This window comes from Corylus avellana, chromosome 5 (assembly GCF_965113065.1).
Source record: "Corylus avellana chromosome 5, dhCorAvel1.hap1.2, whole genome shotgun sequence".
Taxonomy (NCBI): Eukaryota; Viridiplantae; Streptophyta; class Magnoliopsida; order Fagales; family Betulaceae; genus Corylus; species Corylus avellana.
The window spans coordinates 12219769-12238857 of record NC_142494.1 but is presented as its reverse complement, the minus strand read 5'-3'; the positions used below and the strand labels follow the sequence as shown (position 1 = coordinate 12238857).

Genomic DNA, 19089 nt, shown 5'->3' with positions numbered 1-19089 from the left:
AGAGGTGGACTGACCAGATACTTTTTGAGTTGCTCAAATGCTTGTTCACATTCTTCAGACCATTCAAATGCTTTTCTTAAAATTTTAAAGAAATGAAGACATTTATCTGTAGATCGAGAAATGAACCTGTTTAATTCTGCAATTCTGCCAGTTAATTGTTGAACCTGCTTTGTATTCTTTGGAGATTGCATATCTAACACCGCTTGAATCTTCTCAGGATTGGCTTTAATTCCTCAGCTTGACACCATATAACCGAGAAACTTTCCAGATGAAACACTGAATGCACACTTCATAGGATTCAGCTTCATTTTGTATCGTTTCAATGTCATGAACGCTTCTTGTAAATCTGTCACATGATTCGCCTGTAGCTTGCTCTTGACCAGCATATCATCGACATAAACCTCCATATTCTTCCCGATTTGTTCCTGAAACATCTTATTTACTAACCTTTGATAAGTAGCACTAGCATTTTTCAAACCGAAAGGCATGACTTTATAGCAATATAAGCCTCGGTCAGTGATAAATGCCGTTTTATCCTGATCAGATGGGTGCATGAAGATTTAATTGTAGCCAAAAAATGCATCCATGAAACTCAGCAACTCATATCCGGCAGTTGAATCAACCAATGAACTAATATGTGGCAGTGGAAAACTATCTTTCGGGCAAGCCTTGTTAAGATCGGTGAAGTCCACACACATCCTCCATTTCCCATTGGATTTCTTGACCATTACTACATTGGCCAACCAATCGAGGTAATATACTTCTTCAATAAACCGAGCTTTAAGCAATTTGTCTACCTCCTCGGCAATCACCATATTTCTCTCAGGAGTAAATTTTCTTCGCTTTTGTTTCACCGGTTTTACTTCTGGATTGCTATTCAAATAATGAACAATGTCTTTTGGATCAATCCCTCGCATGTCCTCACGAGACCATGCAAAAACTTCTAGATTTTCTTGAAGAAACCGAATAAAAACTTCTCTAAATTCTGAAGTTAATTGAGATCCGATCTTTACAACTTTTCCTTCTGCTATCGGTATATCAACCGATGGCTCGACTAGTTCTTTTTTCAAATGGATCTTCCTTTCATCACCCACATTACCGATCGTCAATAGTGCTGACTCTGGGGATTTTTTCAAAGATGTATTATAACACCTTCTGGCGACAACTTGATCACCTTTAACCTCACCAACCCCTTCAACCGTCGGGAATTTCATTTTTAAATGATAGGTAGAAGTCACAGCCTTTAGTTGATTCAAAGCTGGACGACCGACGATCACATTGTAAGCTGATGGTCGGTCAATTGCTAAAAAATCCACCATAATAGTGGATTGTTTATGAGCAATTCCTGCTGTAACAGGAAGGGAAATCATTCCAATGGGTTGAACACGCTCCCCTGCAAATCCTATCAATGGTGATAGAAAAGGCCTCATCTTCTCCCAACCAATACCAGTTGTTGAAAAACTGTCTAATACAGAATATCTGCCGAACTTCCATTATCTATTAGAACTCAGTGAACAGCATGATTAGCCACTGGTAAAGTTATCACCAACGCGTCATCATGAGGCATTGAAATTTCTTTTGCATCCTCCTCCAAAAATGTCAAGATAATTGGATCTTGTTTTTGCACTTTGGAAGGTTTTTCAAGAAGAAAGACTTCTTCTATTTTTGCTTGCTTAACATAGGCTTTCCTTGCTGAACTGGATTCTCCTCCGCCAGCAAATCCTCCTAAGATCGTTCGAATTTCACCAACAATGGTTTGATTCTGAGGACTCTGTTGATTGTTCTGAGAAATCCTCGGTTCATCACGTCTTTTCCTCTAGTTACGCAAGCTATCACTATTCTGCCCTGAATTTTGCCCTAACCGTTGACTCTGACTGTCTTGAGGATTTTTTTCTTTACCCTTCTCTTCAGCTAAGAACTTCAATAACTTCCCATTCCTTAGGAATTTTTCAATTTCAAACCGAAGACTTATACATCTGAGTAGTAAGTTTCACCATGGTGAGACTTACTACTAAGATGTATATCATTACCGGATCTCCCTCGGTGAGAGTCTTTTTTGGTTCGGACAGTATGATGACTTCCTTGTATTGAACTTTCAACGTCTTGTCGAGTTGATTGCTGTCGGGTTGGTGGTGGTAGCTCCTTGAGCGCTTCTTCTCGCCTTTCTTCATGTACTGGATCTCTTCTAGGAAGTAACCTAGAAACAATATCTTCATTTTGTTTATTCATGGCTTCAATAGATTCAGCAATTCGTTTCATAAAACCTTCCAATAAAGCTGTTTGAGTATTCGGATCATGTGATGTTCCAGGAACATCAGTTTGAACATTTGGAACAAGGTGCGGGGGTGTATCAGGGTGTGGGGGTGTGTTCACCATAGCGGAATTTTGAAATTAGTAAGAACCGATAAAAATCGAATTCCCACAGACGGTGCCAAACTGTTTGAATAGTTTTCCGAATGATGACGTAAGATGGACCCTATGAACGTTCTGGTATCTGAGGAATCACCTGATTATAAAATAACAAGAAAAAGGATCAAAGCTGCCGGCGTTGTCCGGCGGAGGATAGTTCCGATGCCTAAATTAGTCACTGTGTTAAGAGAAATATAACTTTGAAGATGATAGAGAAGATAAAGAGTATAGAGGATATTCAGTTAAGGAGAGAAAAAGAAGTTACCAAAATCAGATATGAGACTTCCTTTTATTGGCATCGAGTAGTGCCTGCTTATCTAGCATTGTGGACTTACCGAGGATCCACGTGTCAGGTAATATGTTGATGAATGGTGAGTGGAGTGCCATGTAAGTATATCTAATCTTCCGAGAGTAATCCTCGGGAGTTTATGTAAGACTCGGTTTACCGAGTCTTTGAACCGAGTGTTGTGTATACTGAACTTAGGTAGGTGTAAATTTACCAAGCATAAGTTCGGTAAGCAGGTGTAAATAACCGAGCTTAGTGGTGGGCTGCTCGGCCATTTTATCGGGCCCAACCAGCTGATCCATGATCCAACATAATTCATCAACAAATTACAAGTATAAATTCATTCTAACATTAAACCTTTTTGGACACTAACTTAGCCAACTTAAAGACTAATAAATATAACTGTAGGGAAAATATGACTATTGGAATAAAGAATAAAGAAAGAGTAAAATAAGAATATTGAAAGAATAAAGAAAAATATATAAATGGAGTAGAGAGAGATTTAAATAGTGAGATGTACGGTGATTTTGAAAAGTAGATAACGAAAATAGAAAGAGTGAGTTTTCTAGCTAAAACTTGGCTAAAGTTTAGCTAGTGAAATGGGAATGCTCAAAGGTCGTTACGATATGTATATCGCTTTGTAGCTTATTAATGATATGCCATCCCTAAAAGCGCCTGCATTGGACTAACCAAATACTCTATATAGCCAAAAATTTGTTTAGAACACATTAAGATCAACCCATATTGGACTCTCCAACTTTACAACATTGTTTGGATTTCCTTTCCAAATGTGGAGAGCAACTATAGCAAATGATAGTCTAGTCTCTCTCTCTCTCTCTCTACAACATGAGCATAACAACATAGGCACAGTGGCGGCGACCATGCGTGGGACAAGTTTCTTGGCTTTGCTCGGCAGTTCAAGCTATCAATGAGTGGGGTGACGACGAGCGGTGAGCTTCAGAGGAGAGCCATATAGTGTATGCTGGGGATGGATTGGACTTCAACGGTGAGCTTCACTGAAGAGCGGCAATCTTCAAACAAGCGAATGGGGCTTCAACGACGAGTTGCGACAGTAAGCCATGGAGTATATGTTGGGATGAATGAGGCTTCAACGAAGAGCTTCACCAACAAGCAATGCGCCATGGAAGTGGCCCTGTGGAGAGAGAAAAAGAGAGAATAGATAAAATAAAAAATGAACATGTAGTTATTAAAAAAGATTATTTTAATAGAATTGAGAAAATTTTAGAAAGTGAGATGTATGGTGTATTTAAAAAGTGGGTACTTAAAATAGAAAAATTAATTAATTATTTTAATTAAAATTTCCATAAACTTTGTTAGCTTAATGGTAGTAGTACCCTAAGTTTTGCACAATGCATGCGGCCTAAACAATCACAAAAGGACATCGAGTCTCTGATTTGCACGCACATGGCAATAGCCTTTGCTAATAATCAAGATGCCACCCTGCATGCCTTTCTCCTTTCTGATGCAAGTGGATTTTCTTTTATTGTTGTAGTTATAGACCCAGGGCACCACCATATGCCAGTGCCACAATCGAGACAACCATTTGCGCATTGGCCATGTTGGCGGCAACATCACTTGTTGCTATTATTGGACACTCTTGCCCTCCATATGGATTGCCTCTTTCACGCTAGTAATAGTGTGATTGGCTCACAATTATCACAAATCAGCCCCATCCAATCAGCTCAATGTACTTGTCAAAGGCTCGTGGGGGCATAATAGTCCCATTTTGGATCAAACCAAACATTTGCTTAATACCCACCCTCTGTTTTATTTGGTGAGATACTCAATTTACATGAGGGATTTTAACTAAAAAAAAAGAGAGGGGTTTTTCGTAAATTTACCTAGAATTTAGATTGGAACAATTTTAAAACCATAACATTAATATTGATGCAATTAAAACTTCATGATTTAAAGACCAAATTTAGGAGTTTGGTTGTAACTATCTCAATATTTTTTTTTTACATATAAATTCAAAATTTATCATTTTTTATTATTATTCAAATAAAAAATTTACAATAAAACTCTTTACCAGCCGAAACAATTCGCTCTTTGCTGACTTATCGCCGCAAACGTGGTAAAAGGTGCTACATTTTTTTAAAAAAAATATTTTACAAATTATAGTCTTAAAATTAACATTTTGAAATCGTCTCTTCAAAGCACGATTATATTGCTAGTTAGTGCCAGAGTTTTCTAGATAATTCGAAAATTAGTGATGACAATTACAATTAAGTACAAATAGGTGGTTAGTTTGGTAAACAAATGGTAGTTTCGCGAATACGTGGAAAATGCAGGCCAAACTAATGACGTGTGCAAGATCTTCATTCGGCTCCTTCTTCTGCTTCCCCGATCCATCGCTTTCCGTTCGTAGCCCCTCCCACTCATACTTCTTCACCTTCGCCACAGCTCTCTCTCTCTCTCTCTCTCTCTCTCTCTCGCTCGCTCTTTCTCTGCTTTAGTTGTCGGATCTCCCAATGGCTTTTTCAGGTTCTGATCGAATCTGGGTTTTCTTCTTTTCTAATTGTGTTATTCAAATTGGTAAAATTTCATCCATTCATGTGTCTCTTTTTAAAACGTATCAATATCGTAGAAATCGGATTCTTTTTCGATATAAATTAATATTTCATTCTTTCCCTTCTTTTGGGTTGCTGAGATAATTGATGGAAACGTGGAATGAAAAGGGTTTTAGTTAACGCAATTGGTCTTGTAGGTTGGTTGGTTGGTTAGTTTATTGCTTTGGCTAGGAATTGATGGGTTTCATTTGGTTATAATGGAAAATTCTGTAACACTCCTAACGAGTTCGTATTTTGAGCAACCAACAATAAATTTTGTCGAAGAACTCATCTTGCTATATGCAAGAGAACTTTTATTGTTGTATGCTAGAGAAATCTTGTTGTTATATTTGTATGTTTCAGCCTTTAGTCAAAACTGCATGGTAATAGGGTTCTGTAAATTCTAGGAATTTGATCTTAATGCCGATCCTTTTGCTTACTTTGGATTGGGTTTTAATTTTTGTTTCAATAGGTGCTCGTGAATTTGACTGGCAGAGAAGGATGATATGATTGCAATGCAGATCTATTATTGTTTGTTTGATACACAGAGTAAGGTTCGATTGTTGCCCGGTCGTATTGTTGGCTGTCGTTGCAATCGACAGCAACTTTCTTGCAAAGGCGTTATCAGCTTACTGATAATTTTGTGCAGGTAAGTTGGTACCGCCTTTACAAGATGCCATATTTCATACAGAGACTTTATAATACTTGCAAAGCATCATTTTCCCCGAATGGACCGGCCTCAGAAGAAGCTCTTGAGAAAGTTCGTGCCATGCTAGGTATTAAGCAAAGGATCCTTTTGTTGCCTCTTGTATACTTTCGAGCTTCTATATGCTGCACTTGCATTCTATAGCTTCATTGTCTCATTTCGGATTTATCTTGTTATTTAGTTGGAGTATTTGAAAAATGGATGTAGATGCTGTTTGAAAAGAAGTGTTCACTTTTGTTATGAATTCCTCAGCATGAAAGAACAAAACATTATTCAAAATAGTGATTTCCTGGAAAAATCCTTGATTAGCTAATACTATGTACTTCTAAAGCAAATAAGTGGCTGGCCAAGATTGCTCAATTCTTATGTTCTTGGTCAATCCTAGCGTTGTCAGACGCACAGAGGCACACATATCTGTGGCGTGACTGACCTGTATTGGTGCCATTGATGTTGTAAACTTTAACAATTCTTGTCATAGTTGGAAGAACCTGCTTCCCAGAATCTAGAATTAAAAATTAATGGGAGATCCCTCTGAGAAGTCCCAAATCATCAAAACAGTTCTTGATTTGGTATGCTATATTATGAGAACATCCTTAGACACTTTGTGGAAAGGTGTTTCCAATGATTATTAACATTTAGGTTCCTTTATATTGGGGCTTTCATATGTGCTCCAAGCCCTTTTATGTTTTCACATTTGTTGTATCTTTAGGTTCTGAAATCATGTGATGAATGCATTCTTTTTATCATATGATTAAGAGAAATGTTTGGTTTTCATGTTTTGCACATTTCTAGTCTATCTCCGTACAAGAAATTGCCAAATCTACCATTGAATTTATGGGATCCACATGTGGGTCCTATAGATTCAATAATAGATTTAAAAAAAAAAGATGGACAAGAGATATGTAGGAAAATGGTACCAAGCACATCTCTATGATTAATATTCTGTTTGAGGGTCACATTTCTGATATACTTCGGGGCTATACATGTTCTTTTCTCAATACAGTACTTATAAGAAAAAAAAAAAAAAAAAAGAAAAAAAAAAGAAGAAGAAATAGAAAAGAAAGAGCTTGGATAGAAAAAGTCGCTAGGAAGACTGCCCTTTTTCACATGTTATTTTATTTGAAAGAAAATATTTTTATTTTTTATTTTTGGTATTTGAATTTATGCAAGTTTTTTTTTGTTGCATGTTCTGTATCATTCTGGCAATTATTTTAAAGTTAAGACATAACGTAACTATTGCCCACTAAACTAGTAATTAGATAGGTTCAGACAGAAAAAAAACAGCAAATTCAAGCAAACTCAAGAAGGCTCCTCTTAGTTAGGAGAGACCACAAGCAGCTTTAGTGAAATTTCTCTCTTTTCTTCTTTATTTCTTAATGACTCACGCTTAAAATAATGTTACAATGCTGAAGATAACAAACTAAACTATAACACCTACTACAGATAACTACCACCAAGGATAATTAATAACAAAGTAGATAACCAAGCAAATAAGACCAAGTCTTTTGCTTTTATGAGACTACGGCAGTTGAGGTTCATCCCAGTCCCTCAGCTTATCCTCAGCAGCTCCAGTCGATCATGCTGTTATGACTGCCTTATTGGTTGTGACATAAGACTCTTCTAAACAACTACTGCAACTTCACAGATGGGCTGCACAGATGGGACTCTTCTAAACAACCTGCTCATAAGAGCTTATCGACTCCTAACTTATCAAAAAAAACAGAGCTTATCGACTCCTACAAGGACTCCTCTACTCCTTCAGTTTCTAACATAATTATATTGCTAGAAAGCTGAAATGGTGTCAATGTCTGATATGGAGACCTAATAAACCAACAAATCCTTGCCATGTGGTCTTTTCATTTTTTGTTTGACCTGCATCCATTGGTTGCATGGCCCCCCACATTAAAAAGAAGTTTGAAATAGCCATTTTGTTGTTATAGAGGCTGTTACGGAAGTGTGAGGCCTTTGGCTTGTTGGAATGCACCACTACTAAGTTGCTAAATTCTTATTTTGATGAAGTTGTTTGGGTATATTAAACACTATCAAAATTGGTGCATGGTAGCAATCAAACAATATCGAACTGTTGTCATTTGAGACTTTCAACATGTTTTAGGATGCATGTGTGTGCTTTATAACACAGCTTTTCATGTTTGTGGATGTGTTCTTATGACTTGTTATTAAATCTCTCTGTTGAGTTAGCTCAAGTTCCTGAATATAAGCATTAGTTTAACTGTTGCATGCAAGTTCTACATCTCTTTACTGAACAATTTGCTACTCTATAAATTAGTGGCTGCTATGTATATACTGGTGCTTGGTCGTACGTAGCATATTTATTTACTTGTGATGTAGCAGTTTATTTATGAATGGAGTTTCTACTTCTATGCTTTATTTTGTATACCTATGAGGAATCCTAAATCACATCTTTTATGATGTTCCTGATTTTAATCCATCTTTCTATTTTGTTTATGAATTTGTATAAATTGTAAGTTTCATGATGCCATCACCCCATTTCGGTACTAGCTTTGCACTTTTAACCCTAGATATAATCTTATTCCAGACAAAATCAAGCCTACTGACGTAGGTCTTGAACAGGAAGCACAATTGGTACGCAGTTGGTCAGGTACTGCGAATGAGCGTAATGGAAGCCATCAGTCACTGCCAACAATCAAATACTTGCATTTACATGAGTGTGACAGCTTCTCTGTAAGAATAACACTTTAAGTCATCAGTTGTTAATTGCAAATTTGTTTCGAAGTATTCAGACTTTGAAGTTACAATTAGGTTTATAATTCTGTAGAATGGAACCCATCATATATTTTCCATAAAAGTTGTGCTTAGGAATTTAGAATGTTGAAAACTGAATTACTGAGTTACTGTTATTTAATGTTTTTTGCAGATAGGAATTTTCTGCATGCCACCTTCCTCTATCATACCTCTTCATAATCATCCTGGAATGACCGTGTTGAGCAAGCTTGTTTATGGCACACTACATGTTAACTCATATGACTGGCTTGATTTACCTGGGCCTTCTGATCCTTTGCAAGGTGTGTTTTCTATAGCATGTCATATCTCCTTGATTATGTTAGTTGTTTCACTTTCTAACCTCGTATTGGTTGCTCTTTTTGATAATTTTGGATGGCCAATCCCACTAGTTGGTTCTGGCAGGCAGTCATGTTGCTAATTTTATCTTGATGTTAATATATTGTTTACTAACGGTGCATATCTCCTTTCTTTTTATTGAGTGGTAATCATAAAAGTTATATTGACTTGTGGCTAGCCTTTTTTTGACATGAAAGCCACAAACTAAAAACACAGGTAGGGTTATATCACAAGCTATGAACTTTGCTTTTGTTCACTGCTTTGTATGATGTCTTCCATCTTAGAACAATTTCTTTAGCGAATACTTGCTTTATGTTTCTGATATGTGTTATTAACCATTTGGAAGTCTCTTCTCAAACGGCATATTGCTTTTTGTCTATTTAATGGAACATAAGAAGTCCATGACTTGCTGTAATTGTGATCTTGCTTACTGATGTTAGAAGAGAAGAAATTAGCCCTTCTGGTTGTACTTTTCATAACCTTTTCCACATTTCTCCATTACATAGTAGACAAGGGACACGAAACTAAAAAGGCTAATTTTGGCAATCAAGGAATGACGCATTCTATCTAGGATGGGATGGTGCTGTATATCCTATTCAGGGATTCTTTATGCTGGCATATGAGGGGTCCATGTGTATTGGGGACCTAAAATCATAAGAGTAATGTTGTATACCGCATTTTTATCCTACAACTATCCCACAATATTGACGTGACAGTCCCAACCAATCCTTAAATTTTTTGTTAGGAAGTTGTCATTGTATACTCCCGCGAGTCGGAAGGTGGTGGGGGAAGGAGGATGACCTGAATACAGCTTGGCATTAAAACAGATTCGAAGAATGATTGATCCAAGGTTGGTTGGGACTGCCACGCCGGCATTGTGGGATACTTGTCTAATAAAAATATAGTTTCTAGCATTACTCAAATCATGAGGATGTGCCCGATTCTTAAGTCACACTATTGGACAGGGGTCCACTTGAACCTGTGGAACCTCAGGTTACTAGTAATTAAAGTTGCACATTGATCCAATTCAAGAAGTGTTATTAAATTGTGCCTGGCACACTTTAAGTGCAAAACAACAAAAAGGTGCTTCTACCCCAAAAGCAAAGAGCGTGTAATTATTAAGCACACATAAAGTGCAAAATTGCGCCCTTTTTTCTGAAGCATCTGGCATTAAAAAGCGTTTTAGTTTAATTTTAAAAATAGAAATTAAAATTAAAATTTAGTGTTAATTAGTTACCAGCTTTGTTCTTACATCTACTACACTACACTAATTAATGTTTTCCCTCATAAATAGAATTCTGAAGAAGATGACACTAAATGTTGTAGGTTGATTCATCTTCCTCCCTTCCCCCTTTTTGTGCAAAAATTCTATTGATGGGATATTTTGTAGGGCAAAAACATATAAAAAAATAGACTAAAACAACATGGCGCTTAATAAGAAATGTATATGAAAATAAAAGTATATGCCAAATGAACGAAAAATAACATGCATTTAAAACAAAGCATTGATTTTGTTTGCTCAGTCTCATCCAAAAACAGTGCAGTGATTCGTTTTCTTTAAAGATTATCCTAAAATTTAGTCATATGGCATTATGGTAACTAAGGATTAAAAAAAACATGGTATTTTGTCTATCTAGCAGACCCTAAGAGCAAAAATGACTTGATATCTGTTTTAGAAATGTGTGCTTTATTTCAATTAGGCGTGCACTTGTGCTTTGCGCTTCACTCCTGGGCTCCATGAAGCTTGTGCACTTGAGTGTACCTGGAACTTTTAACAATGCTGGAGAGTATTGGATGTTCAAGATTTGTTTGTTTATTTTTGTATCCATGAGATTGGCTCAAACTTGTCATCAAGCTAGACTACCTTTTCAAGTTTGCTTTGTTGGATTTCTTATGTAAGCTCAAACTTATTCACAAGCTTGTGTGATTAAATCTATTCGTTCTATTACTTGATGAAACAACATGGCTGAAACTTCAGACCTATACCCAAATATGTCCTTGGTCCTCATTCTTTGCAACCTAAGTCGTAGTGAAGCTGTTCTTCACAATTTTGATCAAATACAATGTAAATAACAATTTATGTATCTAAAATATTGGCTTTGTTTGTTAAAGCTTTTTCCTTCTTCCTTATGTTTTCTCTTTTCAAAATACAAACATTAATAAACGATCCAAAACACCAAACACTCGGAACTGTTTTTATCTTTATGACACATCAAAACACTTTTTCAGACCAAAAACAAAACACATTAACAAGCATAGCCATTATACATTTAGGCACCTATAAAGTAAGAGAATCAGAATATAGATAAATAGATAATTTAGCGGCAGAACTAGATTATCTGTAGTACCAAGTAATTCAGCTAGAACCATAAACATGGGGATATCTTGTTAACCATATTTATTGGATCGGGCCTTTGACCATCTCATCTTAAAACCAATTGGTAATGAGGAAAGCTAAAGCCTTTTATGGCATTCAAAATTGCACCTCACAAGGCTTGTTTTAAGAACCATTCACTTGAGTAAAGCAACATTGTTGCATCCCAACAATCCCTTCCTCTATGTGAGGCTCCTACGACTCGATCCCATGATCCTAGCTATGATACCATTTTTCGGACCGTGAGTTGCCATTCCACCTAAAACCAATTGGTGTTAAGAGAGACAAACTAAGTCTTTTATGGACCTCGACATTGCGCACAACAGGCTTGTTTTTAGAGCAGTCGTAGGGAGCGGTATTGTGTCCCAACAATATTCAGAAGCTTAGACAAGCCAATTTCAACGTTATGTTGAGATTGTATATAACATGATTTTCTTGTTCTTTTGCCCCTACTACCTAGGTGGCTTTTCTTGTATACTCCCTGTGTACATAGGGGATCCTTACTCTTACTCTTTTATTGATATTTCAATTAGTTTAAAAAAATGTATAGAAGTGCCCTTTGTACAAAGCCTTCTCATGAACATATGCTAATGTTAGAGTTTGGCTTGTTTATAATAGGTTTAGCCTCAAGAGGGGCTTTGAGCTTGCCTTGGTTGTTCGATAAACAATTGTAGAGAGGCACCCCCTTGGCTAAATGGGGGTGGCTCGGCCACCACTTGGTGCCAACATTAGCAACATTTTCTTTTATGCATATGAGCCCGCAATTGCTTGATTATGTATGGAATGATTTCTGTCCTACTGGCTCCCATCCTCCATTAAGTTCCAAATTTATGGAACTGCATAGCTCCCACTAGGATTGACTTTGATTATTTCCAGAAATGCTTTGGTAACAGCCTTCTATAAATCCTCACCCCATTTAGTTTTCAGCTCTTGGAAGTCTTCATCGTCCTCATCTATTTGTTCCTGCATATCACCATTTTCAGGTATTCTCAAGTCATAACTAAAATTTAAGGTCACAAAAGCGTCAAAAGTATATGAACATACTTGTGGTTCACCATTTTCCATGACTTTTTTTGAGAGGCTGCCAATGTGGAATTATCAACTTTTCTTGCCATTCTGAACCTAATTCAGCAAATATCTTCACCCGTCTTCATCAGGAAGTTTCTGTGAGCATATATCTTGAAAAGGTTCAGTCAACCTGCTGGTTTTCTCGTTTTCTTTTCTTTCTATTTTTTTTTTTTTAATAAATAGTTTTAGTTTCTTTAGAATTTTTTTCATTTTTATTTTTATTAAGGGTATTTTTGTCATTTGGAGGACATTGACAATTGTTTGATCGTTTGGGGGACATAATCAATTGGGTGGTAGTTTGAGGGGGGTATGTGGACTTTTTTTTCACTTATTTCTTCGTTGGGTTGAGTCCGAGTTTTCATTGATAGAGACAAGTCTGTTTCAAGTCTTACCAATTGTCAAAAGAATGACTTTGGCATGTCTATAAGGATCTCCCGGTGGGTGATAGATGGCAAGATTGTTAATAAATGGCTTCAAAGAGCAGTTTGCAATGGATGGATCCTTTTTTCTGAGCTGACTTTCACACTCTGTTTGGCTGCATTTGGGGAAAGGGATTGGAAGGGAAAGAGCAAATGAAGGAAGAGTGAAGGAAAGGAGAAGGGAAAATGCCTCCCTTTTGTGTTCGGACATAGAGGAGAAAGGAGAAGAATTTGCTTTTCTCTAGTCTTGTTTGTTGACAGAAGGAAAGGGAAAGCATATCTTATATCTTTTTTTGAGTTATATTCCCTTAAAAGAAATATGTTGGAATAAAAGTATGAGGAGCATGGAAGTAATTCCCAAGTACACCTGCTCTCTTTCCCTCCCTTTTGACCCAATTTGGTTAGACAAAAAAGTTTTAGCCTGAATGTAAATTGCATCCGCACACATCATCTCTCTTTCCCTTTCCTCCCTACAAGCAAAAAAGGGAAAAAATCTTTGTTCCACCTTTTCTCCTTGTCATTTTTCCTCTCTCTCCTATATCCACCGAACCAATGTAATGTCAATTAGCATCTTTCTAGAATTGCCTTACTTTATCTGTATGATAGGGCTTTCAACCATCTCAAATATCCTGTCAAGAAAGTTTGTTTTACAAACCTAGCTTCCGGAACAGATGGATTCTACTACATCTAAATTGTACGTCCATTTTATTTTTTTACTTATCAAAAAAAAAAAAAAAAAATTGTAGGTCCATTTGAAGTTGAGGCTTTTTTCCTTGAAACTTAACCACAAGACCCTGGTGCAAAAAGATTCCAGCACTTTTCATTCAGATACAGTTTCCAGATTATTCTTCTTTTGTTCTTGGGGTCTTGAATCACCTTGGAAAAAAACTATTTTGACACTGATTCCACTGAAACTGCAGTATTGCCCCAAGTTTAGTCAATGATTGAAACCCCAGGGCTTGCTGTACTTCGTAGTTATACTTTTACTTTGGCCCATCCTATTACTGCCTTACCTTTCCTTTTATCTTGAATAGTGGGCATGGCAATGATGATTGGCTGTTTATAAGATCAGTCTGGTTGTGAGGATCCGGCTTACATGCTGTAGTTGAATCAACGGTCAAAATTGAATTTTAAAGTTAACTTACATTTATAAGCATTTAATAAGAGAGAAAAAATGAAAAAGAGATTTTGAAAAATTAAATCGTGACCGTTGATTCAACTACAGCATAATAACAGCATGTAAGCCAAATCCTTCTATGGTTCCTTCCTAGGAGGTGACTTTATAATGAAAATTGGATGCATAAATCATACTTGGTAAGAAGATAATGAGATCAGCCATGCCTGATCATATGTAAATTGGGAAGTCAATAATGTTGTGTAGAATGTGTGGTTAAAATGGGGATTAAGCTGGCTCAGCGGCACATTGTGAATGTATGGAAAAGAACCTAATGCAATCCTTTGAAAGATGCATGCATGTCGCACTGGCACTGGCACATGAACAAAGTTGTTGAGAGGAAAAGATCACATAGCGTGAGCTGAAGACTTTAAGGATAGGTTGAGGCGTTGCGCACATGATTTTAGTTCTCTTTCTTACTCGGTTCTTGATAACTTGCATGGCTCTGTTAGAGAAGAAGGAAAAATAATATATGTAGCTTATCATATTCGTTTGTTTTTCCATGTGCAAAAACAATGGGAAATATCTCAAATTATGCCACAGCATCAGTCCACAGTGTCAGTTTTTTACTCGATGTTGGCATGTTTGTTCTTGAAAAGGATATCTGATTTTTTTATTGAACTTATCTAATGTCTTCTCCCCTGGCCCCACGGTCCACTTTCGTATCTTTTATTCTTTTGTTTAATCTGCAATTTTGGCTTTATACTACAAGTTGTAATTGCTTCTTTTTCAGCAAGACCTGCAAAGCTGGTTAGGGATGTTGAGGTGACGGCACCATCTCCAACAACAATTCTTTATCCCACAAGTGGAGGCAATATCCATAGTTTCCGAGCATCAACTCCCTGTGCTATATTTGATATCCTAGCTCCACCTTACTCTTCCAAAGATGGACGGCACTGCACTTATTTCCGAAAGTCTCCAAGAAAGGATCTACATGGTATATAGTTTAGCATTATCAATTATTATCATCTGTGGCATTTTTAGCTTGAATGGCTCTCCAAAATTTGAAATCTCTAGTTAACTGTAGTAGTAAAGTCTTGTGTTTTTATTGCAATATAGGTGATTGTCAGTTGGATGGAGTTACAGGCTCTGAAGTGACTTGGTTAGAAGATTTTCAACCTCCTGACAACTTTGTGATTCGGAGAGGGCTGTACAGGGGTCCTGTTATTAGAACTTGATATTTCTTGTTTTGCTGGATCATGCATTTTAATTATCTTGACTCTTCATTGAGGGAAATCATGGTATATGAGTTGTCAATAGCCATTGGAACAAAAATAAGTTATGTTTGGCTCTACGTTAGGCATTTGGTTTGTACATATTAATTCACTAATCTAGTCTTCTGTTTTACTGACCTCACCTTTTTAAGTAGTGGATTAGTTTCTGGAGATGAAATCCTTTTGTTATCCTTTTCTTCTTCTTCATCTTTAGCACCATTGATGTTTCTTTCTGATCAATGCAATTGCGCTTAACTTGAGCTTTTAACTTGTCTAGGATGAATCTATGTGATATGCATGACTCAATAATTCAGTAATCACGCTAATCTATAATTGGGATAGTGATAATTTATTAATTTTAGGCACGAGCTGTGAATTCGACATAAAATTAGCAGGTTAAGTTTAATCAAATAGGATTTGGATCAAACTAGGTTAACTTGATTAGACACGATTAATAAGCGATCAATTTTGGATCAACCCACTTAATCCATGAGAGACACGCAAGATTCGTATAAATTAAAACTTTTTTAGAAAGAAAATTTACCATTAAAAGATTAAATTGTAAGCATTTCACATTTTTCTGCAATGATATGATACATGCTCTATGAGGACTTAAAAGAAAATTACTTTTAAATTTTTTTTTTTTTTTTTTTTTTTTCCGGCAAATTTTGATAAACACTTGATCTTTAATAACATTTTGCTTTTTCTCCTCAAAATGCTCCCTCCTCCTCTCCCCTTCTTCTCCACACTCCTACCCTTTGGGTTTTTATTTTTATTTTTTATTTTTTTTATTTTTAATGTTTGTAGGTGTTCTTCAACCAAATCAGCTACTTCGGCCTCTGCACTATGCATCCGTCCACCTTACACTGTGTTGTACCATTCATCTCCTCCCTGGCCGGTGCTGCTGCTTGGTGGTTGTTTGTGTTTTTTGTTTTGAATAAGAAGTTTATTCTTTCTATATCTGCCCTCATGAGTAAAGAGGAATAATTAAGTGTGAGGGGTTATCTTTCATGGCAGATTTAAATAAATTTTGTTAGGAAATTTGGCTACCCATGTCTTAGATCTAGTCTGCTCGGAGCAGATCTGCTTTTTAACTGTATTTGTGCATGGGTTAGCGGGAGATTGAAGTCATAGATAGCATCTAATTGTAAGAATTTTTGTTTGTATTGATGACTTTGTAACCTTATAGCATGTAGCTATGATTTTTGCAGACTTTTATGCTTTGTGCTGAAAGAGCTTTTTGCTTTACTCTGTAAGAGTTTTATGCTCGTGATCTTTAATCAATGAAATCCTCATATTTCCATTAATAACATTTTGGCTTTGTTATTGAATGAGGTGATGCCATAAGTATTTTTACCTCAGGTTTGAGTAGCTTGTGGTAAATTTGATCTAAGGAAAATACTAATCCACAAACAAGATTACCTACCACCTCACCTTTCAGTCAGTGAGAGTACGTAATAAATATACAAGGGATCATTTCAGGAGATTAAGTGAAAATTGTAAGAAGAAACTTACTGACCTTACACTACAAATTTTTTAAAAATGCTATGTTTTATTTGTGATAATGAGTCATGCACCTTTGAATTTAGTTATGTTCATATATGCAACTGTATATTACAATGTGATTTACATAAGTTAAAAGAAAATAAATTTTTAAAGAAAAATGAATTTTTAAAATAAAAGAGGTTTCGAAGAAAAAATGTTTGTAAAGAAAAGAAAGTTTCCAAAAAAGCAAAGGTTTTGTCATGACCCAAGGTGTTGAGTGGGGGTTAAACACTCAACAACCCAATGGTTAAGTGGGGCCAATACACTTATCAAAACCAGTGGTTAAGTGGAGAATACGCTTAACAAGCATAGTGCTAGGAGGGGGCAATATGACTAGCAAACTCGTTTAACAAACCTAGCGGTCAAGTGGGAGAATATGCTTAACTATACAGAAGTTAAGTGTGGGCAATACACTTAACAAATCAATAAATGAATGCACTTATATTTATATCTATTGTGAATTTGATTTATGTGATTTATGTTTGATTAAACTATTATTTACATTATTGCATGATATTAACCGTTTTACTTCATATTACGTGCTATGAAATTATATGTATGCAGAAAACAAAATGCAAAAGAAAATAAATTTTGATTTTATTATTATTTATAAACCTCTCTTGAAAACATATTGACTTGCAAAACAAGTATGACACTTAAAAAAAAAGACAAAAAACAAAAAACAAAACATTTATGAAAATTATGCATTGTGATAGCTGATTTATAAAACAATAGAGAGAGGGAGAGAAAGAGAGAAAAATTTTAAAGCGAAAAGGGAGTCACTTCACATATGCTAAGGTGGGAATGCTTATTTACCAAAACCGTGGACTCGAGTATCCATATGTGAAATTGTGGATTACATTTGTTGTAATCCACTATTTCACAGATGTTGCAAGCATAGCCGAGGAGATGGGCGACATAGATTCATATTGTTGGGAATACTCATGCAAATTAAAATTTGTGCAGTAGTTAAGTCATATTCTCATGCCCAAGAACAACTTTATGAAGAACATGTGGAGAACAATTGCTATTTCATTTAAATAGCAAGAACAAATAATACTTACATGAAGATCTACGGCCACACCTTGGCTTTGGGCAAAAATTTTTGTTTCTTCTTCTTCTCCAAGAACACAATTGATCTTAGGGATATTGAGACCTCTAGATCTTCTCTCCAATGTCTCATAATAACCAAGAGAGTGTCGGCTTTTACTTAGCTCTTCAAAGCTTAAACTTTTTGTTAGGTTTTAGGTTCGCCTAATTAGATGACATTTCTTGTAATGTTTCTGTGTTTAAAACTTTGAGGTTGAGCTCTTAGGTCTTCAAGATGTTTTTGGTGAACTTTTTGTTCTCTCGTCATAAGTGCCATTAGAACAAGACATGTAATGGAGAGTTACTGTTTCCTCGTCAGGAGTTGCGTCAAGACGAAACATGTAACAGGAAGTTACTGTTTTCTCTTCAGGACGAGGATGTAACGGGAGTAATGCTAAGGCTACTTTTTTTTTCGTCAGAAACCTCGTCAAAACGGGACATGTAACAATACCAATGTTGGGCTCTCTATTTTCTCGTCAAGTGGCACGTTAAGACGGGACATGTGATGAAGAGGAGATATTTATTCTTCCCGTCCTAACGAGAAATGTATCTCGTTAGGAAGTGAATAGTAAAACGTTTTTGCTATAAAAGGTTTTTCTTATCACTGTTCATAACAGACTTTGGATTTTATTTTTCTCTATGCACTGTTCACTAAAGTCTCAATAGTTTCTATTCGAGCGCTGTGTCTCGGGAGTGTTTTTTCAAGAGAGGACGTGATATAGCCCTGGGCTGTCCTTTGCTCTTGATTGTTGGCATGTTGCCTTGTTCGTTTCATCCATACAAAGATGGTGGGTTTCGTGAGCTTGAAGAAAGAAGTCCACCAAAGAATCAATGAGGAAATGCACTTCGTGAAGATGGTCAAGATGGAGACAAGCTGGAATGCTTGTTGTTCTTACTAAGCCTAGAGGTCCTCAAAGTTGTGAGTATCGTCTAGTCCGTAACTCTGAATCTTCATATAGTGATTTCCCGGCTTTGGCTGCCCCGAAGTGGTTTTTATCTTTGATGTGTTCAAAGGGTTTTCCACTTCGTAAACAAATCTTGTGTTGTGTTTGTAATGTTGTTTACATTCCGTTGTGTTTGTCTTAATTTGTTATGTGTGTAGTTCCTTGTTTTGATTATTTGGCTATTAGAGGAAG

General features: G+C 36.3%; 1 protein-coding gene across 1 annotated transcript; it reads left to right on the top strand.

The window, feature by feature from the left end:
* Nucleotides 1–5044: 5044 nt before the first annotated feature.
* Nucleotides 5045–15458, top strand: LOC132180866 (2-aminoethanethiol dioxygenase, putative (DUF1637)). Its single transcript, XM_088516477.1, has 7 exons — nt 5045–5200; nt 5738–5819; nt 5920–6041; nt 8529–8674; nt 8868–9015; nt 14839–15042; nt 15165–15458. Exons 3-7 carry the CDS (start codon nt 5939–5941, stop codon nt 15281–15283), a joined length of 720 nt encoding a protein of 239 aa, XP_088372603.1. The 5' UTR covers nt 5045–5200; nt 5738–5819; nt 5920–5938; the 3' UTR covers nt 15284–15458.
* The last annotated feature ends 3631 nt before the right edge of the window (nt 15459–19089 follow it).